Source organism: Emydura macquarii, unplaced genomic scaffold (genome assembly GCF_026122565.2).
Source record: "Emydura macquarii macquarii isolate MOO-44397 ecotype Brisbane River unplaced genomic scaffold, CSIRO-AGI_Emac_v2 contig_378, whole genome shotgun sequence".
Lineage (NCBI taxonomy): Eukaryota > Metazoa > Chordata > Testudines > Chelidae > Emydura > Emydura macquarii.
This window is the reverse complement of record NW_027130515.1, coordinates 1,235,755-1,260,601: the sequence shown is the minus strand read 5'-3', so window position 1 is coordinate 1,260,601 and position 24,847 is coordinate 1,235,755. Positions and strand designations below refer to the sequence as shown.

General features: G+C 49.7%; 1 protein-coding gene across 1 annotated transcript; it reads right to left on the bottom strand.

Moving 5' to 3' along the window:
* Window positions 1-7,995: 7,995 nt before the first annotated feature.
* On the bottom strand, window positions 7,996-22,676 carry KIAA1191 (KIAA1191 ortholog). The gene is made up of 8 exons (XM_067535520.1): window positions 22,459-22,676; window positions 21,890-21,968; window positions 19,554-19,744; window positions 19,185-19,317; window positions 17,165-17,289; window positions 11,257-11,363; window positions 10,678-10,826; window positions 7,996-9,912 (listed from the first exon to the last, which is right to left on the bottom strand). The coding sequence occupies exons 2-8, from the start codon at window positions 21,915-21,917 to the stop codon at window positions 9,704-9,706; spliced, it is 942 nt and encodes a 313-aa protein (XP_067391621.1). The 5' UTR covers window positions 21,918-21,968; window positions 22,459-22,676; the 3' UTR covers window positions 7,996-9,703.
* Window positions 22,677-24,847: the final 2,171 nt, after the last annotated feature.

Below are 24,847 nucleotides of genomic sequence, written 5' to 3'. Positions count from 1 at the left end.
TCATGGCCTTGCCCACGCCTCCGTCCCCCCTCGGCCGAGGGACAAGGGACCCGCGTCTCGGGGCAAACCCGCGCTGGGTGGCCCCGGTGGTTGGAGACGCTCCCAATCTAAGTCTCCTGCCAGACGGTCACGGGGGGTGGAGAGCGTCGGCTCCCCTCCGAGCTCCGACTCTAGGTCGTCGAGCGACTCGGCACCGCGGCACCGTGGGCGGTCCCGAGTCCGTCGCCGGAGCCGCAGATCCAGCTCCAATTCGAGCGGGGACCGGGATTCGGGCTCACGATCTACGGTGCGGAGCCCGTCCCGGCACCGATAGAGGTCACTGTCGGTCGTTTCGAGAGGCAGTGACTCACATCTGGCGGCACCGCCGACCCCGGCACCGACGCCTGCTTCGGCACTGCGGCCGGCTCCGGCACCGGTGCAACCGGCACCGATGATGGCACCGTTGCAACCGGTACCGATGGTGGCACCGTTGCAACCGGCACCGGTGATGGCACCGGCACCGACCTCGGGACGGCTGGACTCACCTCAGCGTCACCATCGTCGGCACCGCTCTCGGTCTCGAGGGGCAAGCGGCATCGCAAGTCCTCTCGCCGCAGGGGCAGGTCGGGTGCGTCGTCGTCGTCGTCCCCGTCCTCCTCTCATCGCCGGCACCGCAGACGTCGGCACCGGTCCACGTCGTCCTCATCGGACCGCTCCACGCGTCGGCGACATAAGCGACGCACGGGGGGCTCTGGTGACACTAAGGCGGTGCGGCTCCATCAGCCTTCCCTGCAGGCCGCGGGGTGGCCCCAGGGACCTTGGCAGTGGCCATATTGGGGACCCTGGAATGCCTCTATGCCCCAGGGCTCGGTGTCACTGCATTCTGTGGTGGCCCCCCCAGTCCCCCCGGCCCCTAAGGTGCATGAGCAGGGTTCGGAGGACTCGGACCCGGGGGAGGGACCCTCTTCCGCACCCCTACCCTTTTCTTCCTCATCGTCACCGGATGAGGCAGCAGCAAGGGATCGTAAAGGGCCCCTGTTTGACTTCAGGGCCCACCAAGACCTCCTAAAAAGGGCTGCTGAGAACTTGGGCATGGAGTTTAAGCTCATGTCTGAGGAGGAGGATTCCCTCTTTGGGCCCTCGGGCTCTCTAGGACCCTCCCGGGCGACCTTGCCAGTGCATGATAATGTCATGAAGATAGCAAGGAAGCTGTGGCAGACCCCTTCCTCCCTGCCTTCCACCTCTAAGGGGGTGGAACGGAAATATTATGTCCCAAAGGAACCCTTTGAATTTCTATACAGCCACCCTGCGCCCAGTTCTCTGGTGGTCGATGCGGCCAACCAGAGGGACCGTCAGGGGGGTCAGGGTAGCACCCCCAAGGACAAGGAGGGCCGTAAGTTGGACTTGTTCGGGAGGAAGGTCTACTCTACTGCGGCGCTGCAGTTTAGAGTAGCGAACCACCAGGCCCTGTTTGGGAAGTATAATAAAAACCTGTGGGCCTCGATGCAGAGGTTTGCTTCCCAGCTGCCCCCTGACCAGGAGGCGGATTTTTCCACGGTTCTGCACGAAGGATCTGCGGTGGCTACCGCTGCGCTGCAGGCGGCTAGTGACGCGGCTGACACAGCCAGCAGGGCAATGGCCTCGGCGGTGGTGATGCGCCGCTGCTCGTGGCTTCAAGCCTCCGGCCTCACTCAGGAGGTTCAGCAGGCTATCCAGGACTTGCCGTTTGATGGCCTGGGTCTGTTTTCGGAGAAGACAGACGACAAGCTCCACGCTCTCAAGGACTCTCGGGCCACCCTGAAGTCTCTGGGGTTGTATACTCCTCAGACCTCCAGGCAGCAGTCCAGACCGCAGACCCAAGGGCAACCACCGCCCCCGCCCAGGCCGGCTCCTCGACCACCCCAGCAGAGGAGGGGTCGTGAGCGCTACCGTGGTCCCAGCAGGGGAGGCCGTCAGGGGTCCTCTGCGAGGGGCCAGCATGGGCCTGCAAAAGGGGGTAATCAGCCTAATAAACGTTTTTGACCCAGAGCAGGAGGGTAGTACTCTTCCTTCTCTCTGGGATCCTGGTCGGCCGTTTGGGGACAGGCTTCGCCCGTTTCTTTCAGAATGGGAAGCCATCACTACGGACCGCTGGGTCCTGGAGGTGGTTGCTAAAGGGTATGCCCTCCAGCTCGCAACCTCCCCTCCCAACACCCCCCCAAGGCGGTCCCACATTGGGGATCCGGCCTCGGTTCAGCTCCTGGTGCAGGAGATTGGGTCACTCCTCAGGTTGGGGGCGGTGGAGGAAGTCCCACTGGCCGAAGAGGGCAGGGGATTTTATTCTAAGTATTTCCTAATCCCCAAGGCGAAGGGAGGCCTTAGGCCCATTCTGGACCTCCGTAGCCTAAACAGATATATTAGGCGAGTTAAGTTTCGTATGGTCTCTCTCGCCACTATCATCCCGGTCCTTGACCCAGGGGATTGGTATGCAGCCCTGGACTTGAAGGATGCATACTTTCACATCTCGATATTACCGGCCCATAGGCGGTTTTTGAGGTTTGTGGTAGCGGGACACCATTATCAGTTTCGGTCCCTGCCCTTTGGGCTCTCCTCAGCACCCAGGGTTTTTACTAAGTGCATGGCTGTAGTAGTAGCCCATCTGCGCCGTAAGGGTGTCCAAATCTTCCCTTACCTGGATGACTGGTTGATCAGGGGGAGGTCGAGTGCCCATGTGAGACATAGTCTGTTCCTCACACGCGACTTGTGTGCTAGGCTGGGGCTGATTGTCAATGAGCAAAAGTCCACACTCACTCCGGTTCAATGCATTGAGTTTATTGGAGCCAGGTTAGATGCAGTACAAGCCAGTGCCTTCCTGCCTCAAGCACGATTTGAGGCGATGGCAGCCATAATATCGGATCTCCATTTGTCCCCCATGACGACGGCCAGGCACTGCCTGCAGCTGTTGGGACATATGGCGGCTTCTACATATGTAGTGAGACTGGCCCGATTGAGGCTTAGACCTCTCCAGGCGTGGTTGAATTCGGTGTATGTACCACACAGACATTCTCTAACTAGAGTGGTCCTGGTTCCCCCACAGGTGCTGTCGTCCCTCGATTGGTGGAGGGACCCCAGGGAAGTGATGATGGGAGTCCCCTTCAGAGAGTTCGCCCCATCTGTGACGCTCATCACAGACGCATCCGATCGGGGTTGGGGAGCCCACATTTCTCACGATCAGGGCACCCAAGGGCTTTGGTCTCTGGAGGAGAGAGCCCTGCACATCAATGTGCGCGAGCTCAGAGCAGTCCGGTTGGCCTGCAGGGCCTTCCTTCCCTTCCTCAGGGGCAGAGTGGTCCACGTCCTTACGGACAATACGGCAGCCATGTTCTACATGAACAGGCAGGGGGGGGCACGCTCCTCGGCACTTTGCCAGGAAGCCATTCACCTCTGGAATTTCGCGGTGAGACACGATTTTCATTTGTCTGCCTCTCACCTCCCGGGGGTACGAAACAGCGAGGCGGACCGCCTCAGCAGAGTTTTTTCTCCCCGCCACGAATGGTCCTTACACCAGGACGTAGTGGCTTCCCTTTTCCGACGGTGGGGTTCTCCCCGTCTGGACCTGTTCGCTTCAGAGGAGAACAGAAAATGCCCGAGGTTTTGCTCGCTCAGGGGTCGCGAGCCGGGCTCTCTGTCCGATGCCTTTTTGGTTCCCTGGACAGGGGAGTTAATGTATGCTTTTCCCCCTGTCCCGCTCCTGCCCCAAGTCCTCCTAAAAATCAGGAGGGACAGGGCGGACGTTATCCTGATTGCCCCAGCGTGGCCGAGGCAGCATTGGTACAGCATGCTGCTCGACCTCTCCATCACCGAACCGATTCCGCTACCCAGACGGTGCGACCTGATCTCCCAGGACCATGGGAGATTGTTGCACCCCGACCTAGCCTCCCTCCACCTCACCGCCTGGAGACTTTGTGGCTGACGGAGGGAGAGAGAGCCTGTTCCATGCAGGTTCAACAGGTCCTCCTGGGAAGCAGGAAGCCGTCCACGCAAGTAACATACAAAGCTAAGTGGCGGAGGTTTTCGGGGTGGGCAGAAGCGAGAGGGTTACACCCTAGCATCTCCCCTATTCAAGCCATCTTGGAATACTTGCTGCAGCTTAAACTGCAGGGCCTGGCTTTGGCCTCTCTCAAGGTCCACCTAGCAGCCATCTCGGCCTTCCACCAACCCATGGAGGGCCGCTCCCTGTTTTCTCACCCTATGTCGGTGAGGTTCCTTAAGGGGGTGGAGAGGACTTTCCCTCAGGTGCGGGACCCAGTGCCACCCTGGGACCTCAACTTGGTCCTTAACGGGCTGATGGGTCACCCATTCGAGCCCTTGGCCACATGCTCCCTTCTACTCTTGTCATGGAAGGTGGCCTTCCTAGTGGCTATCACCTCGGCCAGAAGGGTCTCCGAACTGAGGGCGTTAACCTCGGAGCCCCCTACACGGTTTTTTATAAGGATAAGGTCCGGCTGAGGCCTCACCCGGCTTTTATGCCTAAGGTGGTGTCTCAGTTCCACTGTAACCAGGACATTTTCCTTCCTGTGTTCTTTCCAAAACCCCATGGGTCGGAGGAGGAAAGGAGGGGACATTCGCTGGACGTCAGGCGAGCCTTGGCCTTCTATCTTGAGAGGACCAAGCCTTTCCGGAAGTCGACACAGCTTTTCGTAGCTGTGGCAGATAGGATGAAGGGCTTGCCTGTCTCCACCCAGCGCATCTCCAAGTGGATTACTGCCTGCATTAAGGCATGCTATGAGCAGGCAGGAGTACCCTCCCAGGGCCGGTAAGAGCGCACTCCACTAGGGCCCAGGCCTCTTCCGCAGCCTTTCTGGAGAGGGTTTCCCTGCAGGACATCTGCAGGGCAGCGACCTGGTCGTCAGTCCATACGTTCACGTCGCATTACGCCATCGTGGAACAAGCGAGGGAAGACGTGGGGTTCGGCAGAGCCGTGCTGTCTAGAGCAGGTCACAGATAACTCCTACCCTCCTCCAAGGTACGGCTACGCAATCACCTACATTGGAATGCATATGAGCAATCACTCGAAGAGAGAAAACAAGGTTACTTACCAGTAACTGTTGTTCTTCGAGATGTGTTGCTCATATCCATTCCAAACCCACCCCCCGTCCCCACTGTCGGAGTTGGCAGAAAGAAGGGACTGGGGACCCGCGGTGCCAGCAGCGCCCTTTATACCGCGACATGAGCGCGGCACTCCAGGGGCGCCTGAGCTGGCCATGCGGGGCTTGCTAGGGAAAAAGTTCCGGGAATCTGTGCACGGGGCGCGCACACACCTACATTGGAATGGATATGAGCAACACATCTCGAAGAACAACAGTTACTGGTAAGTAACCTTGTTCTCTCCTCCTCCTGCTGATGTAGATATTTTTAAATTAAATTGTCCTGGTGGCTGAAGTTCTTTCCTCAAGCAGCCAGTCACTTAATCTAGCCAGCCCTGACAGAGTGCTTGGCATGCACCGGTCGGTTTGAGCTGGCTATCACGTCAGGCAAGAGCTTGGGGTGGGTGGGCTGTGGAAACAGCAGAAGGATGGGAGATGCTGCAGCCTGAGTTTTTCAGCAGCAGCTCTGTTTAGGTTCCTACGCCACACAGAGATTCGTTCTAGCACGCGACTCCTACCCACTCGTGTGATCACTATGCCCTGGATAGCAGCTGCACTCTGTAGGACTGACACTTCCGGTAAGGTCAGGTGGCTAGAGTACGTACAATATACTTCCTCTGCAGCTGGAGTGCTCGAGAGGAAGTGACCTAGAAAGTGATACTAAAACTGGACAATTCTCTCTTCCTTCCACCCCTTTCAAAGGCTTTGTTCCTTGCAGGCAAGGAGTTTGGGAGCACTTACCTTGCTCTGAAGTGGTCGAGACAGACCCAGGCAATAGGAAGAGACTGGACAGTTCAGTGTTTCAGAACAATCTGCATCCCTTATCCCTCTCTCTTATAGGGCCCCACTATCATATCTGAACACCTCCCTCTTTAAGGGATTTATCCTCATAACACCCCTGAGAGGGTATACAAACCCCACCCGGGGAGGGAAGGGGTTAAAGGACATACAGGGCCCAGTGAGTCCCACCCCACCAGCCCTGCAGAGAGTGCTCCAGCTGGAGACAGGTGAAAAGGGAGCAAACCCAAGGGGGAAGAATACAGACCTACTCTACAGGCTCCTGCAAAAGAGGCTGGAGCCGCCTACCTGAAACAGCAGGACTGTGCGCTGAGCCCGGCTGGGGTGAGGCTTTGGTCTCCTTTTCCCTTACTGGGACCAGAAGTGGAGAGCGTAAGGCAGGGAGTGACCAAGGGAAGGTAACAGAGGGTCCCACACACTCCCAGGGGTCAACGTTGCTGACCCTCCAAGGGCCGTGGGTCAGAGCTGAGTGGAGTGAGCAGGCTCAGGCTCCCTTACCACTCCTCCCCCCGGCTAAGTGGACACTAACCACTAGACCACCCATCCCACCAAGGACCCTCTTATAGCCCCTCTATAAGCAGGAATTCCTAAGGTCCTCTCATTGGTGCCATTTGCTTTCTGTGCTGCTGGGATAGTCAACAATGCACCTACCCCAGGCACAGGGCCACTTTCCACTGCAGACCTGCTGAAAGGACAGTAAGCATAAACAGACGTTTTCATATCTCCCGTGCAGTGACACGGGCTGTAGCGATCACCCCTCTGAAAGTCAGACCTCAGCAGGGTCTACGGGCCTGCCTTCCAGGAATGCAGCCTAGGCAGTTTTGAAGAGCAAGCTGCGGGCAGGAGTGGTACCTGAAGCCCCACAAGCCTCTATTGTTATGTTTAAAAAATAAATTTAAAACATCTGAGTCTGTTCAGTTACTGTGTGACAGATCTGCAGAAGGAACCCGGCTCCAGAGACAATGGCTGTGTCAACAGTACTGTGAAATAGACCTGAGGGAAGGAGAGAGAGACTTCTGCTCTTCCAGGAGAACAGGCTGGAAGCGTTTGCTGATGCTGAGGAGGTTTACTCCAGTGGAAGGTAGGTGTGTGTCAGATACAGCAAGCACACAGGCCCCTTCTCCAGTACGTTTCCCAGCCTGGTCTCTGCCTCGGGGCAGTGAGCTGGAAGAAGTGAGCAAACAGCTCAGCTACTTGAATACCAAAAGGCTGCAAAATGAAACCACTTTTCTTGGCCCCCCGCTTCCAGGTTAAAAATATCTTGGGACTTGAACAGGCAGAGCAACGCTACTGGGAAGAGAGCTCACATCAACAGGGCGAGAGAGCCATAGCGAGGCCTGCTGAAAGCTGGGTTTGATGCCATCAGGTTCTAACTCTCCAATTCCACTTTGAAAAGTGACAATGCCGTTTATAACTGTAATACTAAGTTCAAAGTGAGTTCCACTCCAAGGACATTGTACATGCACACAGCTAACGGCATGCTGAACAGTGCAGGGAGGAGACCCCCTTCTGTGTGCCCTGGTAGCTGAGCAGGGCAGGGCGCAGCAGTGGCACCAAATCACGTCAATGTTTCCTTTCATTTTTAAAAGGAAAAAACATTCAGCCCAAGCTAAATCAGACAGGCACGGTTACGTGTGTACCCCTCACTGCTGCCACACGGTCTGCCTTAGCCAGCCATCTAGCATGTAGGGCACACACTGAAACTGCAAGGGCCACATTATTCCCCAGGCAGGGGAACTGCTATTGACTTGACTGGGAGTTGCACATCATCCAAGTACAGCCTGAGAAAGTGAGGAAATCCCCAACAATGACGTCCCATTGGCGCTGGGTTCTTCAGTCCTGTAAGAATCGCCCACCCTCCCTTAAGGTCGGACGAAGCACCACTATCTCCCTTTCAAGAAGGGACAGTACAAAGCAATGGGCGGTATAATGCCAAAAAATAAAGCTCCTGTGACCAAACTCCATGTCACAGAGATAAGACAGAAGAGTGATGAGTTGAGGAGCTAGGACCAAAGAGTCCTGGGGAGATCAGGTTTGCTCCTGGTTCCTTCAGGCACTTTACCTGCTGTGCTGCTGCAAAAACCACCAGAGCTCCATTCATAAGGGCTTTTATTCTCTTGTAACAAACAGAGTTAGGCACATTAAAAAAACAAAACATGCACACAGCACAAATAAATTAATGGAAGCCAGAGGAGTCTGATCACCACTGATCACACACGCTTCCAATCCATAATGACAACTGATTACTGGGGTAGGAGTCCTTGGTGCTATCAAGGCAACACAGAGGTGACAAATGTCACCATTAGTGAGAAGCTTGAAATGAAGCTGTGCTACAAACCATGCTTCTTCAAAAGGGGGACATCAGCTAGCCACTGCAGTTTGGTCAGGATATGGCCCCTCTCTGGAGCTCAAAGGAAAGACATTTCAGTGTAAGAGGCTTTTAACACTGGATGCAACAAGATTGGGCCCTATATGCCATCTCAGTGCTACGGTGACCAAGAAGTCTCTACCACTACGGGAAGGCTAAGTGCCTGTCAAGGAATCTAAAGACTCTGGAGTGACTAGTTTGCCAAAGGCAGGTATGGAGACTGCACACTAAGCCTCCTTCCACTACTTAGTGGATTAGAGGATGCTTAGAAGTTTCTTCCCCACTTCTGTGGAGGAAGGCAGAGAAGTTGTGTTGATGGTTCCCCATGAATGTCTTTAAATCTAGGCTAAGGAAAAATATATTAAGTCCTACTAGAGCACAGGAGGGATGTTTACGATTAAGTTCTCCCTTAGGTCCTCTCTCAGCCCCTCCAAGACTGCATCCGATGTTGAGAAATAAAGATCCTACGTAGGAGCAACCTGCCACACCCCTGCCACACATGCCTCGTACAAGGTGCTACTAGAACTCCAAAACCAAGCCTTAGAGACAAAGTGCCACCACACCTGTAGCGCCATGTGTGCTCCCCAGCGAAGGCAGCAGAATGGGGTTACCATGCCCAGAGACTGAAGGGTTTAGTTCAAGCCACACTAGCTCTGGTCATTTCCACCTCTGGGCCCACTGGAAAACGGAACCCGTCAATGGCAGAAGTGAAAGTTCTGCACATCAGAATTTAACATTACGGGCTGCTCTTTAGAAAGTCACTGGTCAGGTTGACCCGACACCCTTTTAACAAAAACCCCAAACCAATAAGCACTAGCTGTGGAAGGATTGTAAGGGCACTGCAGAGCAGGAGAGCTAGCTGGTTAAGTGAGGGACTCTTGATAGTCAACTTCAGCGAATGCTCCAGTTCTGACAGGCTCGGCATGAGGTGTCTGGAATCCAGCACAGGCCACTGGCTGCTGGTGTTGCCTACGTCCTAGAGAGAAGCATATTGTCCTTCTGGCAACTCGGCCAGGGCACTGAGCAGCGGATAAGTAGACGCTTAGAACACAGGTGAGCAGGTCAGCCCACTCAGCACAGCAAGTTGCTCAGGTAAGAGGTTTCCCGGAAGGTGTGGCTTTGTCAGGTTCTAGAGCAGTGCACATCTCCCAGTGGAATCTTGCTGTACACATTAACAGAGGACTGCTGCTGATCCAGGACTGTTTACATGGACTTAGTGCTACCACAGAAGCTTTCTAAAAAACAGATTCAGGTTTTGCTATAGAATAGTGATGGTTGTTTTCCAGATCTTGGTTCTGTCTTACAGGTGCTATAATGTGGAAGAAAGACTTTCCTAGGTAACTGCGGAAGAGTGGGATGGGGAAGCACACCCTACACCACCCTTTAATCCACTATGAAGACCCCAAGAACATTCTTGGAGGCAAAGATATTCCTAGAACCCTGTGGGAGTGAGCACATTCATATCTCGGGGTTTGAGGTTATGGGACCTTGGAGGCTGTTTCTTCCCCTCCAAAACAGGAATGTCCATCTTGGGTGGTTTGAAAGTAGCTGGGTCCTCTGCCATCCTGGTGGCCTGGGCACGGATCAGCTCCATTGGAGATGGCTTCTGGGCACCCTTATAGGACTGGATGGTGAAGGCCCCTGAGGGAAGAAATTGTTACAGCAGATAAATTGGCAAGACAGGCAAGTACGGAACAGTTCACTCAGTTTTACAGAACATTCATGTATCAAAGTCTGCAACATAAGGAAGCTGTTCTTAAAAGTGAAGGGCTAAGATCTTGCCTTGATGTATGCAAGGTACGCACAGAAGAATCATTTCACTTTGTTCTCCCTCCCAACTCCCCTGGGATGTAGCTAGTGCCCTACAGTGCATGTTCCTCACAGACCCATGCAGAAATGTACCAAACCGCTGGGGAAGCTGCACAGACCATCACATCTACAGACAGAGACGCTGTAATTTCAGAACTAGCTGCTGACAACTGTGGGGCCATATGTTTGACAGGCTGCCTTCCATGCAGCTCTTAAACACATCCCCTGCCACAGAAGTGTCAATACTGTTATTAAAGAGAACAGTGGCCACCTGCCATTTGTCTGTTTCCACTGGCACATCCACAAGATGCTCTAGTTTTAGACACTGAGAAAAAGCCTGGGCAACACAAGATGCAGTTACAAAGAAAGGCTGGGAGGCTGTTACATAACACAGCCAAGTCTATATGGAAATCTATTTACAGCCACTTTGTGCTAGTTTTCACCAACAGACAGAGTTTAGGGGTGGCAATGGCATCACTGGTGCACAGTTGCAAGTCGTCCACATGAACCACTCTCTGAACTAAGTGTTTGCACGGTCATCTCCAGCTACCTCTGGCAGCTTTTGAGCAGGGCTCTTCTCCTACAGAGGCCACATACCTGGGTCATTAGTGGATTTCTGGACAGCTTTAGGTCCAAAGAGGCTCCATTTTTCAGAGGATATTCTGTCTCTGTCCCCACCACTGGAATCCATGGCAACGAAGTCTGGGCCAGTGATAGAAGTGGATGATCCCTGACTAAACCAACCCCTGGAGGAAAAGAATCATTTTGAAGCATATAACAAATGGAAGGAGAAACCTGAGTTTAGTCATTGGTACCATGGGACCACCAGAAGCATCCATTCCCAAAGCAAGCATTAATAGGTCTTTTGCTTTAAGCCAGTTTCCCTACATCTAGGGACATGTGTGGGGTCTACTTATCCGCCCACCCCAACAGAAAGAATTTGCACCACAAGGAGTTCTAGAAACACTAATACAAATCTAGTCAGTCTGAACTTTCAGAACTGAATATTCCTACAGAGAATCCATGGCAAGTTCCAAACTCCACCCCTTAAATAAGGTATTTGAGTTCTCCAGTGCTGGGTAGGAAGGTTATTTATTGCAACTCTGGCTTTAAGTGGCCTGAAGGAAACCAACCCTTCTTGGGATGCACGGGGCTGCCCCCTAAGGGGGAGTGTACCTGTGTTTCTGCTTGGGAGAGGAGTGGGGGGTGGTGTTTGGAGTGGATTGGGTGGAAGATGTCTGTTTGTCTTCTTTGGCCATCTCTCCACTTTGCATCTTTAACTTCTGTTAGAAAGGGCAAGAGGAAAACAAAAGCAATATAAAGCTTTCAACAAAAGGGTTAGGAGTAAAGAATAGCCAGTCTTGTCATGCCACTTTGCCCTTTAATCGGATGGACTAGTATGCCAGGAGTTTAGGGTGTTATAAGGTCTGCTTGAAGGAGTGCCTATTAAAGTGAATTGAACACATTAAGAGCTCCCCACTTCAGACTGTCAGAGTTTAGCTACCAGAGCATTTCAGGAATAAGATTTCAGTTATCCACTCCAGCCAAAGGTAACGGTTCAAAGGCACGCACTCTTTAGGTTCACACGATCCTCTGTTAGTGCATTGTTAGGATCTTGACTAGCACTTACAAGGCAGAGGTAGTCTGAATCTGCAGTGAAGCTAATTTATCCAGAGAACTAACATCTGTATCCTTGCAATACTCACTAACAACACTGTCACAGCTACGTGCCACAAGACCCACTGGACTCAGGCATTTGACTCATCTATCTAGATACCGCCTCTAAACGGGTCATCACGGTGTGATATTTGTAAGCCATGTCAGCATTAGGATTCTCAATGCTTTCCTGCCTATGCAAACCGGGGACATGTAAGAGACCCAGTGCACGCCAACCAGGTCACTGCAAGATATCATTCCAGATCGCTCAAAGGGAACTTTGAGGGCAGTTATGGTTTGAAGAGGGACTCAAGAGTTTCACTCATCTGATTCAATGACACCCTAGATACCAAAGGGAGACAGACTGCTGCTGCTTTACTCTTACGAGCACTGTAGAGCCAATACATCTAAGAGTTACCTGCATTCAGTTCTGGCAAGAACAGACAATTCTGTAGTCGGAATAGACCACAATGTTAGTGGTGACTGTGGGCTAACCCTGAAGAACAGCCTGATTGGATGTTCCAGGTTGTTTGCTGACACAGCAGTTAAACATTTTTATTTGTAAGCTGAGCAGATTTTACATGGAAGTGGAAAATGAGATGGTGGTGGTGGTTTCCCCCCCCCCAAGAGTCACTTCTCAGAGAAAAATTGCACTCACATCTATTGCATTCTTGGCTTTTGGTGTAATGAGGTTTGATAGTTCAATCTCTCAGTCAGACACTGAAGCCAAGACTACAGAAGATGAGTAAATTCAGTATTTTGCAAGAGAGGTAGAAATATATTTAGACCAGGATGACTACACAGTTATGGAAGCCTCATCTGTCAAGCTCTGCATCACTCAGGCAGAGTGGGAGACATTCCAAGTTAGTAATCATGAAGCTGAACTATCAGTTGCTACAGACACCTCTAATCCCACACGGGGAAGGGGACTATTTTCTACTCTATTTGCCCATGCTAGTTGAAAAAAAATATTACAGGGAAAGTTGAAGATTACTAAGGTGAACTACAGAACTTGTCCTAGAGTTCTACAAATCATGCATTTCAGCTGATGAACCCGCTCACCTTACATGTTTCAACATTAACAAACATCTGTTATTTAATTAGCTGATGGTCTGTTCCCCTAGAAATTAAAGACTGTCTAGGGGGGAGGGGCCTGCTGGCTCCATTTCTGGAGGGGACAGGGAAGCAAGCAAGCAACCAAAGTAGTTCTAAGCAGCTACATTTTTTGCAGAATGAGAGAGGCAGGGAGTGGAGCAGCCCTAAGTTACTGCTCCTTTAATGGGAAGGTGAGTTGAAAGACAGCAGGCCTCTTACCTGCCCTGGAAAGCAACAGAAATGGAGGCAGCAGAGGAGTCTGCACAAAGGCAGGAGGCAGAACAGAGTGATTTGGGAAGGCCGGCATTGGTGATAGTTGTATTCACACCCTGAAGCTTTATTCATGTATTTTAAGAAGTTAAGTATTTAACATCCTTTTGAACACATGCAGTGCCATGGCAGGATGGTATGTACCTGTCTGAGGCTGGACATCAGCTACAGAGATTCACAATTCATGTATTTAAAGCGTAATTTATCTTCAATGTGGATACCCTCATTAGAAAGGAGGATTCACAACTGACTGTGATTGGAATGATACTGCAGCAGACAATTACATCTATTTATATACTAAAGTCTCATCTACTAGAATCTGAGTAGGGTGGATAAAAATCAATGAAAAATAAAAAAATCCAATTTTTTTTTATTTATTTAAATCAGATTTTTTTTTAAATCATCAATAAAATACTAAATTTCTCTCTCATTTAAAAAATAACAGTTACAATTAAATCTCATCACAAACATGCTAAACCTACACTTATAGTCTCAAAAAAAGGAATTAATGGCTCTCGTCTGTCCAGTCTAATTACCAGCTCTTGCTTCTTGAAAGTTCTGGGCTTTCAATTTCTGTTTCAGTTTCTCAGTACACTAAAGTCACATATGCAAAGAAAGGCACAGGTTGCATCGGATTGTTGTTGTTCTATGCTTATGTGGTGGTGGAACTGGGCCAAGCAAAGAAGAGGAGTTAGTTAAGACACTGTCTTAAAGACAGAGAGACAAAGGACAGAGGCAGAACAGAAAGGAACAATGGAGTGGACTGGAAAGAAAAAGGGAAGACATTATTCAGTACACACACACAGCTTCCTATATTCCCCCACACTTTTGCCACAGAAAAACAAAACTGTCACGCTTCTGGGTGCAAGAGAGACCCTATCTGGGAATATTTTGAAGGAATTCCTTCCCTGGGTAAAAAAGGAAAATGTGTGAAGTGTAAGCAGCGCAAGAAGGAGATGCAGGGCTTAGTTGCAAGAATAAAACATCATAATGAAAACTGATTATTGGGAGAAAATGATGTGGATGAAGATATGGCTATGTCTGAAGAACAACGTGGGTCAACTGGTTAGTAACTTAAATAATTAACTTTGCAATGCATCATTCCTTCAAGACTCTCTCTATGCCTTTTAGTATAAGTGTGATTTAACAAGTAAATACCCAAGCTGTTTGCAATGTTGGATGTTGCTAGAAAAAAGTTTATCTTAGCTAATCCTTATGGCTTGTTTAATTTGTTAATTAGGTTTAGAATCTACCATCCAAGTATACAGTACAGAAAGCTGCAGTAAGAGAAATCTAGAGTTGCCAGTTACCACTGAGTGTCATTTTCTTATTTTATATTACATAATACATGCCCCTTATTTTGGAACATCATGGCCACAGACCATAATGGTGATGCCATAAGTCTACTCCCTATTTTACTTCGGCATAACTCAGCTTTCCCAAGGGAACCCCATCCTATACCTGTTTTCTCAAAAAACAGAAGTGCCAGTGAGTTCTACGGGGCTTACCCCAAAATTAAGTGCACTCTAAGTATAGTCAGTCTTAACTTCGTTGGTAATTTGGAATCGGATCTGCATCCTTGCTGAAAAATGTAAATGATTAACTGAATAATAGAGTGAGAAGAATTGAGAAGAACGACTATTCAAAATCATTTTTGAATTTTGTTTCAGGATCCCATTTAAGCATAAGAGACTTTGACTGTATCTGCAACAACTTCAGAGTCACCTTGGCACTTTTAGCAGCAGTACTGCAACTAAACGTATTTCAGACAACAAAGTATCTGCAGAAAACAAAAGATTTCAATCATCCAGTAAAACCACCACCATGGCGGGTTTGTGGTAAGGACCAGCAAATACCAACAAGACACCATAGATGAAAAGATTGCTCGGTTCATTTATGCCATAAATTCTCCTTTTCGCTCTGTTAACAACAAACACTTCATTGACATGGTTGAGTCCTTAGGACCAGGCTACACTCCACCTGGTAGAGCAGACATTGGTGGAAGGTTGCTAGATACAGTGTATGAGAAGGAACATGACAGTGTGCAAGAAATACTGAGGGGAAATTTGCCAGTTTAAGCCTTGATGGGTGAAGCAATGCACACAATGATCCAGTAACATGTGCCTGTGTGACAGCAGAAGATGGGGTTGCACGTCTTTCAGAAACAATAGATACATTGGGAAATGCCCACACAACAGAATATTTAAAAGACATGGCAGTGAAAGCTGTAAAACTGTGAACAAAAATTCAACTGTCACGGGCGCAGTTTTGTCACAGACAATGCTGTAAATGTGGCAAAGATGAGAAGATACTTAGAAGAGAGAGAAGGATGCTCCTTAACAACATATGGCTGCAGTGCCCATTTAATGCATCTTTTAGCCAAAGATTTAAGTAAGTCTTCTCCAGGAATAAAAAAAAACATTGTTGAAGTTGCAAAATACTTCCGTAACCACCATTTTGCTTCAGCTTCACTGAAGAGAGCAGGAGGATCCAAACTAATTCTCCCTCAAGATGTTCGATGGAATTCTGTGGTTGATTGTTTTGAACAATTTATTAAGAACTGGCCTATTCTCATAAAACTCTGTGAAGAAAACTATGATCAAATAGATGGAAGTATCTCATCCAAAGTATCTAACATTGGATTAAAGAGGAATGTAGAGGATATGCTCAATATACGGAAGCCTATGTCCATAGCCTTAAACGAACTTCAGAGAAATTGTTGCTGCATTGCTGATGCTGTCAAAATTTGGAAGGCACTTCAAGAGACATTGAAGAAATACCTCACCAAAAAGTTAAATTGCAGGCAATAAAGAAGTGAATGGATCAAGCACTAACTCCACCTCATTTTCTTGCGAACATTCTCGACCCCAGATATAAAGGTAGATGCCTAACTTCTGGAGAGGATGAAGCTGCCATGGCATGGACATCTTAAAATCACTCTCAGTTATGCCAGTCATAATAAATGTCAAGGCTGGAGCAGAACCATTCAAACAGTACATGTTTACTGATGATGTTTTGAACAAAGTCACTCCCCTGAATTGGTGGAAACCGTTAGCCAGGCACCTTGTAACAGAGTTCCTTCAGTTGCTAAGCCAACTTTTACACAGCAGTAGCTTCCTCTGCAGGCACAGGGAGAATATTTTTATCGTTTGATATTATTCACTGAAAGCTAAGAAATCGACGGAGTTGAAAAAAAACAAATACGAGTTTTCCTGCTCAGTCTATGAATAAAAAATGACAGCGGGAGTGGGGAAGATGAGAGCTAGTTGTAGATGTTTAGTGTTGTGATGACTTGTCTGTTAGAGTTAAAAAAATTTGAAAATTAAAAAAAAAAAAAAAGAAGAGTTTAAGGACAGCCATCAGCCAGCAACTCAGGAGACTGCTACAATTGCAAATGTGAAACATTTATGTAACATTTAAGATTTAGTTTAATAAAATGTAAGTGTGATTGTGTTTGTGTGTGATTTGGTTCTTACCATTCCTAATGTACTGCTGCTGCATCTGCAGCTTGACACAGGTAATGAGTACTATGTACTATTTCCTAAATTAATAAAAATCAAGTTATCTAAAAAATTACACAAAGTATACCCTCCTAGACGTCGTAAAATGCTGTACTGAGTTAACATGTTTTAGTAATCAGATGTGCACCATTGTTTAAGAAATACATGAAGTAGTATCAGTGGGAAACTTGATTTAAATCAATGATTATCATTAAATCATTACATTTAAATCAATTATTTAAATCACCTTGATTTAAATCAATCCACCCTGAATCTGAGAGTTAAATTTTGGGGAAGCCACAGATTGTCCCCTAGTCATTGCAAAGCTAGTAAAATGCATGACTACGAAACAAAGCCAAGACAGGCTATTTAAATAAAGAAGTCCTGCCACTGTTACCAAGAAAGAGCTCTACTAACAATTAAGAACAGTGGGACTATGGCCCAAAACAGTTCCATGAACCCGTTCCACGTTCTAGAGGCTATCTGCATCCATCAGAGGCAGAGATAAAGCAGTACACAAAACTACAAGAAAGTCACAACAAAATATGAGACAAATGTCTTACATGGAGTGCCTCAGCCACACGGTGGTACTTTGTCTCCTCAGCAGTGAGGCCCTTGTGGGGAGTGTAGCCAGCATCTCTCAGCCCTGCCTGCTGTTCAAAGCGCTGAATGCTCTCCTGAGTCTGCTCTAGAATGAACGAGATGATACATTCACACAAACCAGAGGAAAACACTGTTGCCTGCATGCAGTTCTGAGAAATGCAGAGGCAGCATGAGAAACGGGGTTTCCATTATCCAGAACTGAGCATTGTGGTGATTCAGCAACAGAAGCAGAACGTGACAGACAGATTAGAGGGATACAATATCTAATACAACAGAACAGAAAGACATGTTAGTCCCTGGGGTTTTAAGTAAACAGAACAACTCGGAACTCTGCAGTAAGACTGCTCTCAAGTCACAGGGTTTGTCACAAGCCCATCTCAGCCCAAAGGGTGAAAGCTAGTGAATTAGACTATTTATAAGATGCCAGGTAGTTAAGATAACCACTCAGAACAAACCCAATTCATCCAAACTCCCTATACACAAGTGATGCTCCCAGTTCTTTGCTTCAGACTCAGGCGTTCTGAACAGCTAATGAAGCACAGTCTTAGATAAAATTGTCAAAAATATTAGTGGTTTTTGAAGGTTTTAATTCCTACTTATTACTACCAGCTAAGTCTGAAGTGATGGAAAAACTGCTTTGTTCAATAACAGAGCTGGAAATGTCAGCATCTCACACACTAGTGTGTCCTACTTTAGCTACTACAACTAGAGAGAGACCGTTTCCTTCCATTTTGTTACCAGCATGGTAATGTCACTTCCTAGCTGAGTGACATTAGCAAGAGTCGGGGCTTTTCATTACTGAAATAGCTATCCAATCCCTTAGATAAAGGTGCTCTTCAGGTACAGTTTCCCTAACAAGAAGTTAGGGGGATCTTAGGTCCCTTACAAAGCAAGGGAACGGACATGCCAACAGGTTTGAAAATAGTTTTTGTAAGCTGGGAGGAAAACTAGGTATAGAATTGTTCAGACTGGTGTTTTTTACTGCAAGAGAATGCTACCAGCTCAGTACAGCTACTTTGGGAAGTTGATGGTTACCCACAGAATGCTAGTTTATCATTAAAGCAACACGGAAGCTATGCTTCAGCTAGAACTAGATTCCTCACTGCTGATTTTTTCAGACTGCCTTCTAGCAAGATGCTCAGGTGGGCCAGCTTTCTGTAAAAGACCTTACGACTACTATAATATGCCTCCTTGTGAACTTCCAAAACGCTGGGCTAAGACAAACCCAACAAGGCTGGAAGTATTGCATGAATATTCACCTTTGAGCTTTAGATAGCCAAGCAGTAAACAAAAATAAGATTCAGGGACAAAAGTTACATCCTAGTGGTTAGCATTTGCCTATAAGCAGCAAGAAGATCTTGCCGCACTGCAGACCCAATCTCATTCTAACAGCACAAAGTTCTTTTAACGTTCAAGACTGCTACACTGCTGCCAAGGAATACATGAACACCAGTGCCTTACACTTAAGTACTCTATTAGCTTGATGGGTCAATCCTCCGTTCACTGGGTCCAAGTTAAAAGCATACTTGCTGGTTACACAGAATGAACTAATAAGCAAACAAAGGACAGCTGGCAGCATCTGCTCTCATGATTCTCCTAACAAAAAAAAGACTATTTATAAACCACTGCTGCACAGGCATTACTTGTAGAAGCCAGTTTCTTCACACCTCCATCATCAACCCAGTCCCAACTTTGGAAAGTTTACAGATAAAAATGTTTCAGACTTATTCCTCCAGCACTCGATTTGGGGCAGTTTCCTGCATATTTCCATTAGTGCATCCACAAAGCTTGAGAGGCCCCTCAAGTGTAGAAAAAACAATTTGCATGCACAAATTCCATAGTTGGGTCTATATGGTTTTGAGGATGGCTGAAGAATTAAGGCATGAAATCTGGTCACATGGACTACAGAGCCTTGCACATGATCTCAGTACACTCCATTCCCACATCTATTAAGTAACCTATTACAAAGACAGTTCTTACTTGTAATGAGAGAATTCATGATGATATGAGTGGCCTTGGCCTTCGCCTTCACCACTGGGACCTTGTTCACACTTTCAGTGGAAGATGAGGGGGTTATGACAGGTGGATACATGCTAGTCTCCCCTTCCTCAACCTGTGCATAGGAAGTGAGGTACAGTTTAAGACAGAGGGGAGAAAGTTACCTCGAGCATTACACACCTTCCCCGAATCCTCATCACAATTGAACTTTAACACACAACCAGTTATATAAAAAAGCCTACTTGTGTCTCTTAAAAGTTAAGACTAACTTCAATGTTCTTGAGGGAATGGACATTTTAGAATCCAACAAACACCTCCCTGCCATCTCTTCACCCATTCTAGAGTGCATACCTTTGAAAGTTCCTGGTACTTGCGCTCTGGGATGACTGGTTGTTTCCACAGGACATTGGAGCACATATCTGAAGGGGGAGGAGTCATCGGTGCTGTGTCCTCCAGAGCATCATCATAACTGAATGCCCGACGGTGCATTCCAATTGGCAAGGACATCTTTCCTAGAAGCCCTCCAGAGCCATGCTCAATAGCTAAGAACAAAGATGGCAGCTTTCACAGTAGGATGCATCTTGGTCACTTCAAACTGTATTATCTCGGTATTAGTTAAGAACACTGATTCTTTAAGAATCTATTAACTTTTCAGAGACATGGTACAGCTCACACCAGTAAAACCCACTCCCAAAATGAAATAGGTACTTCCTTATAGAAGCAAGTACTACAAAGCTTGTCTTCAGCAGCTACCCAAAGGATCAGTAAAGTCTGTAGTTTAAGAAGGAACCTTTAATTGGCAGTTACCTTGGGGACATTTTGATGTGGTTCGTTAAAGCAGCACATCCTTAGTACAAGTTTCACTGTTTTGAAAGAACAGGTTTCTACATGGACAAAAAATTTTGTTCTTATAACTTGCTGTATGTATTTGCTTTCAAAACTGATGAGACATAAGCTGCAACAGCCCTTTACAAGACCGTCTAGTCAGCATGCCACAGAAGCTCCTGGGAACTCTGGTTTATGCAGCCTATGCAAAATTCCAGGGCCTTTTTATGTAAAACAATCAGACAGATGAGATGGATCACTTTACCCACAAATAAAGCCATCCTACAGCACAGAGTGACTACTGCTTCACATCTGTCAGTAACAGTTAAACAGCAGTACTTCAAGTAACACCACTGTCAGTAATCTGTTAAGCAGTTGCATATATTGTGGGCTAACATGCAAAGTTCACCAATGACTAAAGAAAATCTATGTGGTAAGAATGCTATTGAACAGGAGCACTAAGTCTGATTTGGGAGAAAAAGCCACATGATTTTCTAAGCAATGCAGGAGCTTAGCAATTAAGACTGACAACTTCATGTACCAGTAGTAGTTCTAAAGTGGTCCTACTGTTCGGAATTTAACTATTTGTACAATCCAAAAGCACTGTTGAAGTTTAGGATCAGATTCCATTTATGTATTTTGGAAGGCTGCTCTACCAAAACAGAGTTTACAACTAGGGATGTATACATTAGTTTAATTAAAAACCCCTTTAAACATCCTAAAAATAGAACTTTTACATGGCTAAATGCATGGGGGGGGCCACTGTGCTGGACTCCACTCCTCACTGCCAAGTGAGAGCTGCATAGCTGTGGCTCCCCCCTGCCGCACGTGCAGGGCCGTAGCTGGGCAGCAGCTCTCACTGACAGGGAGCTCACCCCAGCTGCCTGATTCCCCATGCTGGGCTCCACACCTCCTGGCTCGCAGGGAGCTAAGCCCAGCTGCCCTGGATCAGGGGGAGCCAAGCCAAGCCCAACTGCTACTCCCCACCCCCCCAGTTTAAATGGTGATCAGCTGTTTGAAACATTTAAATGGTTACGCTTTTACATCCCTATTTACAACTGTTATAAAGTTCCAGAGGGTAGCCGTGTTAGTCTGTATACAGCAAAAACATCGAGAGTCCTGTAGCACTTTAAAGACCAGTTAGTGCCAAATGATCAAGCAGCTATTTCCAGACCCTCAAGTGTAGTGAAATCAACATGCAACACTGTCAGTTCTCAACAAATCTGCTCAGAAGTTTTCACTGATTAGACAGTGGCAGGAGGGGGGCAGACACGGACATCAGTTTCTGGAGGGCTTTAAGGGATAGGACCCCTAGCAGGGTCTAGGAAAGCAGCTGATAAGTTCCAGCAGCTGGGGAGGAGGAGGCTGTGTCAGACCAAGGTACCCCAGCTTGGAGAGCTCACAAAACACATGGTAGGAAGGGCATCGCACCTGAACACCGCCCCACTTCATCTTTCACACCCTCTCCCGGGCAGCAAGAGTCTGGGAAATTCTCTCAAATGAACAGCAGCCTGCTCCGACAAAAGCAATGATGTGCTCTGGCTAGCAGCAGTCGCAGGATTCAGGCGCTCAGTAACTAGCACAGACCCCGAAGACCTTAGGGTCAAAGCCAGTCTTTGCTTTCAAATGTGTGTGTGCACAGCACCCAGCCGAGTGGGGCCGGATACAACCTACGAACAGCTGGCTGGCAGGAACACGGACACAGGGGCACTACAGACAGACAAGCTGCCGCACTCGCCTCAACTGGACACCCAATGCCGGACCCCGGCTGTACCCGGGATCCGGGCCAGCAGGCCCAACAGAGCCATTAACAACCACCGGGGAGGTGGAGACTGACACGGGGGGAAAGAACTGGTTGTTACCGGGGATATCTGGTTGTCTCGAAGCCATGGCTGTGATCCAGACGTGCCTCTCGCCGGACACCCGGCCCTGGTCCGGTACCTGGCGACAGAGCAGAGCCGGAGCGGGTTTAGCTGCCGCAGGCCCCAGGCCGGGCCACGAGAACCGCGCCAAAGGCTCGGGCCACGGGCCCGTGTAAACGCTGTGCGCGGACTCCGGAGTGAGCCGCGACCGGGCCGAGCCCCTCCCCGTCACCAGCAGGGACCGGCCGCCCGGCCCCTTCGCAGCCAGCCCCGGGACCCGCCCCGAGCCAGACAGACAGACAGACAGCCGGGGGACCGGACGGCGCAGCGCCGAGGCGGACCGAGCGAAGCGAGCCCGAGGGAGGCGCAGGAGAGCCACGGCCACGGCCGCGCCACGGAGCTTCCACCGCCCGCGCAGCCGCCGCCGCGCCGCTCCCCGGCCGGCCCGACCCCCCCACGGCTCGCGCCTGACAGGCTGCGCCCCACGGCCGGGGCCCCCCAACGCGGGCTGAACGGCCGGCCAGAGAGCCCGGCTCCGCCCGCCCCGGCCTCCCCCGCGCCCCCGGTACCTGGCTCCGGCTCCGGCTCCGGCTCCCGCCGCTAACAGGGCCGCGGCTCGCAGCGCAGCAGCAGAGGGAAGCGGAGGCGGAGGCCGCCCGCGGCGGGGCGCGGCAGGGCCGGGCGGCTCGTAGGCTCCATGGCGGGCCCAGCCGCCTCCCCTCAGCCGAAGCGACGCCGACGGGTCGCGCGCGTGCGCACAGACGCACGCTGGGCAGGCGCGCCCCCTGGGCGGAGTCTAGCTATACGGCACGGTCCCGCGAGACTTCGGTGACGCCAGGTACAAGATGGAGGTTGCCGGCCGCCGCGAGGCAGGCTGGGAAGTGTAGTTCTCCGCCCTGGAGCCACAGGGGATGTGCGGCGTGGCTCGCTCCCTGCCTTGGAGCTGGGTCCCGAGCTCCAGGCTCAGCCCGCGGGGCAATGAGGTGCTCACGGGTCCCAGCACCAGCAGACCCAGGCTGCATCAGCCAGTGCCCCAGCCCCCCTATGGCTCTCGTGTGCTGCCCCCAGGCCCGCAGTAATGCCACAGGTCACGCCAGCGATGGACCCACGGGCGCCTAGCACAGCCGCTGGGCCCCACAGCACTCTGGGGGTCCAGGCAAGGCTGGCCTTACCCGAGGATGATGGTTTTCAACCCGTGCTCCAGGTTCCAAGCACGTCTGCACAACAGACTGAAGTCGACCCATGTCAAGCTGACTTACAGCCGCCCCTGTAATTCCTGCAGTGGCGCATGCCCACGCTGCCTGCCTTCTCTCACTGGTGTGCATCCTGCCCGGGAGCACTTCCCCCAGTCGAAGAGGGGCAGGGTCGGGGGCTCTCAGCTCTGCATGCAGCTCCCTGCCCGGGAACCCAGCTGCCCTCTGGCTCTCGGCTCCCTCCCCACCCCAAGAGCCTGGCTGACCCCCTAGATTCACAATTCCCTGTCAGGAGCCCAGGTGGCTACCAGGAGCCTTGGTGCAGCTAGGAGTGGGGAATGGGGAGACTGGGCAGCAGGGAGCCCAGGGGACAGCCAGGCTCTAGCTAGAGGCCCCAACTGGCCCCAGAGTGACAGCCATGAGTGGGGAGCTGAGCTTTCTTGTCAGTTTCATGACTCCAGCAGAGCGCTGTGAAATTGACAAGAACGCCAGCCAACAGGTATCTACATGGATGCTGGGTTGCCCTAACTCCACTGCCATACGCCCTACACCTCTCATGGAAGTGGAGTTATGACATATCAGCCTCTATAGCCCCCAGCTTGAGTGCCCTCTCCCCCCAGGCACAGCTCACCCTGTCCTGGTTGATCTTGCCAGGGGACAGTGTGAAAGAGGTGTATTTTACAGTAATGCATCAATGCTCTTAGTGCACTCACAATCATGATTCTGTTCATTGTTTATTGTGCTTCTACAAATGTACCCTTGAGGGGAAACCCTTTCACCCTGCTGAGTGCCTGTGGCGGCTGATAAAACAACCACAGAGAAGCAAGGAGGAGCTTTTCCAAGAACTCCTCCAGCCCCCTGAGATGGAAAAAAAGAAAAAAGAAAAAAGGGCATGGAGACACACTGTGTCTGAAAATCAAAAAACTGATAGGCATGAGAGGACGGAAAACAAGGCCTGAGTGACAGCAGGTCATGAGTGCATGATGAAAGCCATGGAGGAGCACACAGAGCTGCTAAAGTCACTCATAACGCTGCAGATTGAATTCGTGTGTGCTCACCTCCCCTGGCAGCCACTACAGAACTGCTTTCTATGCCCTCCCCAAACTCCACCCACACATTCCTCCCAAACTCCTGGCTCATCTTGGTACCCCATTCACTGCACCCCTTTAGACAGCCGTCTAAACTGCGAAACTCAGCCATCGTAGCTCACGCTGTCCCTCCCTGCTTTCTCCCCTCCAGCCCAGCTTGTGTGTGTTGTGAATAACTGTTATTTAAAAAGACAATTTCTGTGACAAATAAGCAATCTTTGTCTCTTGCACACAGTGGTTGCAGTTTACATTGACACACACTGCAAGCTGGGCAGTAGTCAGACCATGGCACGGCGTTGTTTACAAAGACACCTTATTGTTGCTCATTGTCAAAATGGCTCCTCAAAGCCTCCATGATTCGAATGGCCCCCCATTGTGCCCCTCTAATAGCCCTGACACCTGGTTGTTCATAGTCAGCTGAAAGGCGATCTGACACTGCGCTCCACCCAGGTGGAAAATGTTCACCCTTAGCTTCACAAATATTATGGAGCACACAGGAGGTGGCTATAACCATGGGAATATTTTCCTCATTTAGATCTAACCTGCCATTAAGGTATCACCAGCAAGCTTTTAATCTGCCAGATCTCAATCAATTGTCCTTTGGCACTTGCTCAACCTGTTACTGAAGCGCTCCTTGCTGCTATCCAGGTTACCCGTATAAGACTTCATGAGCTGTG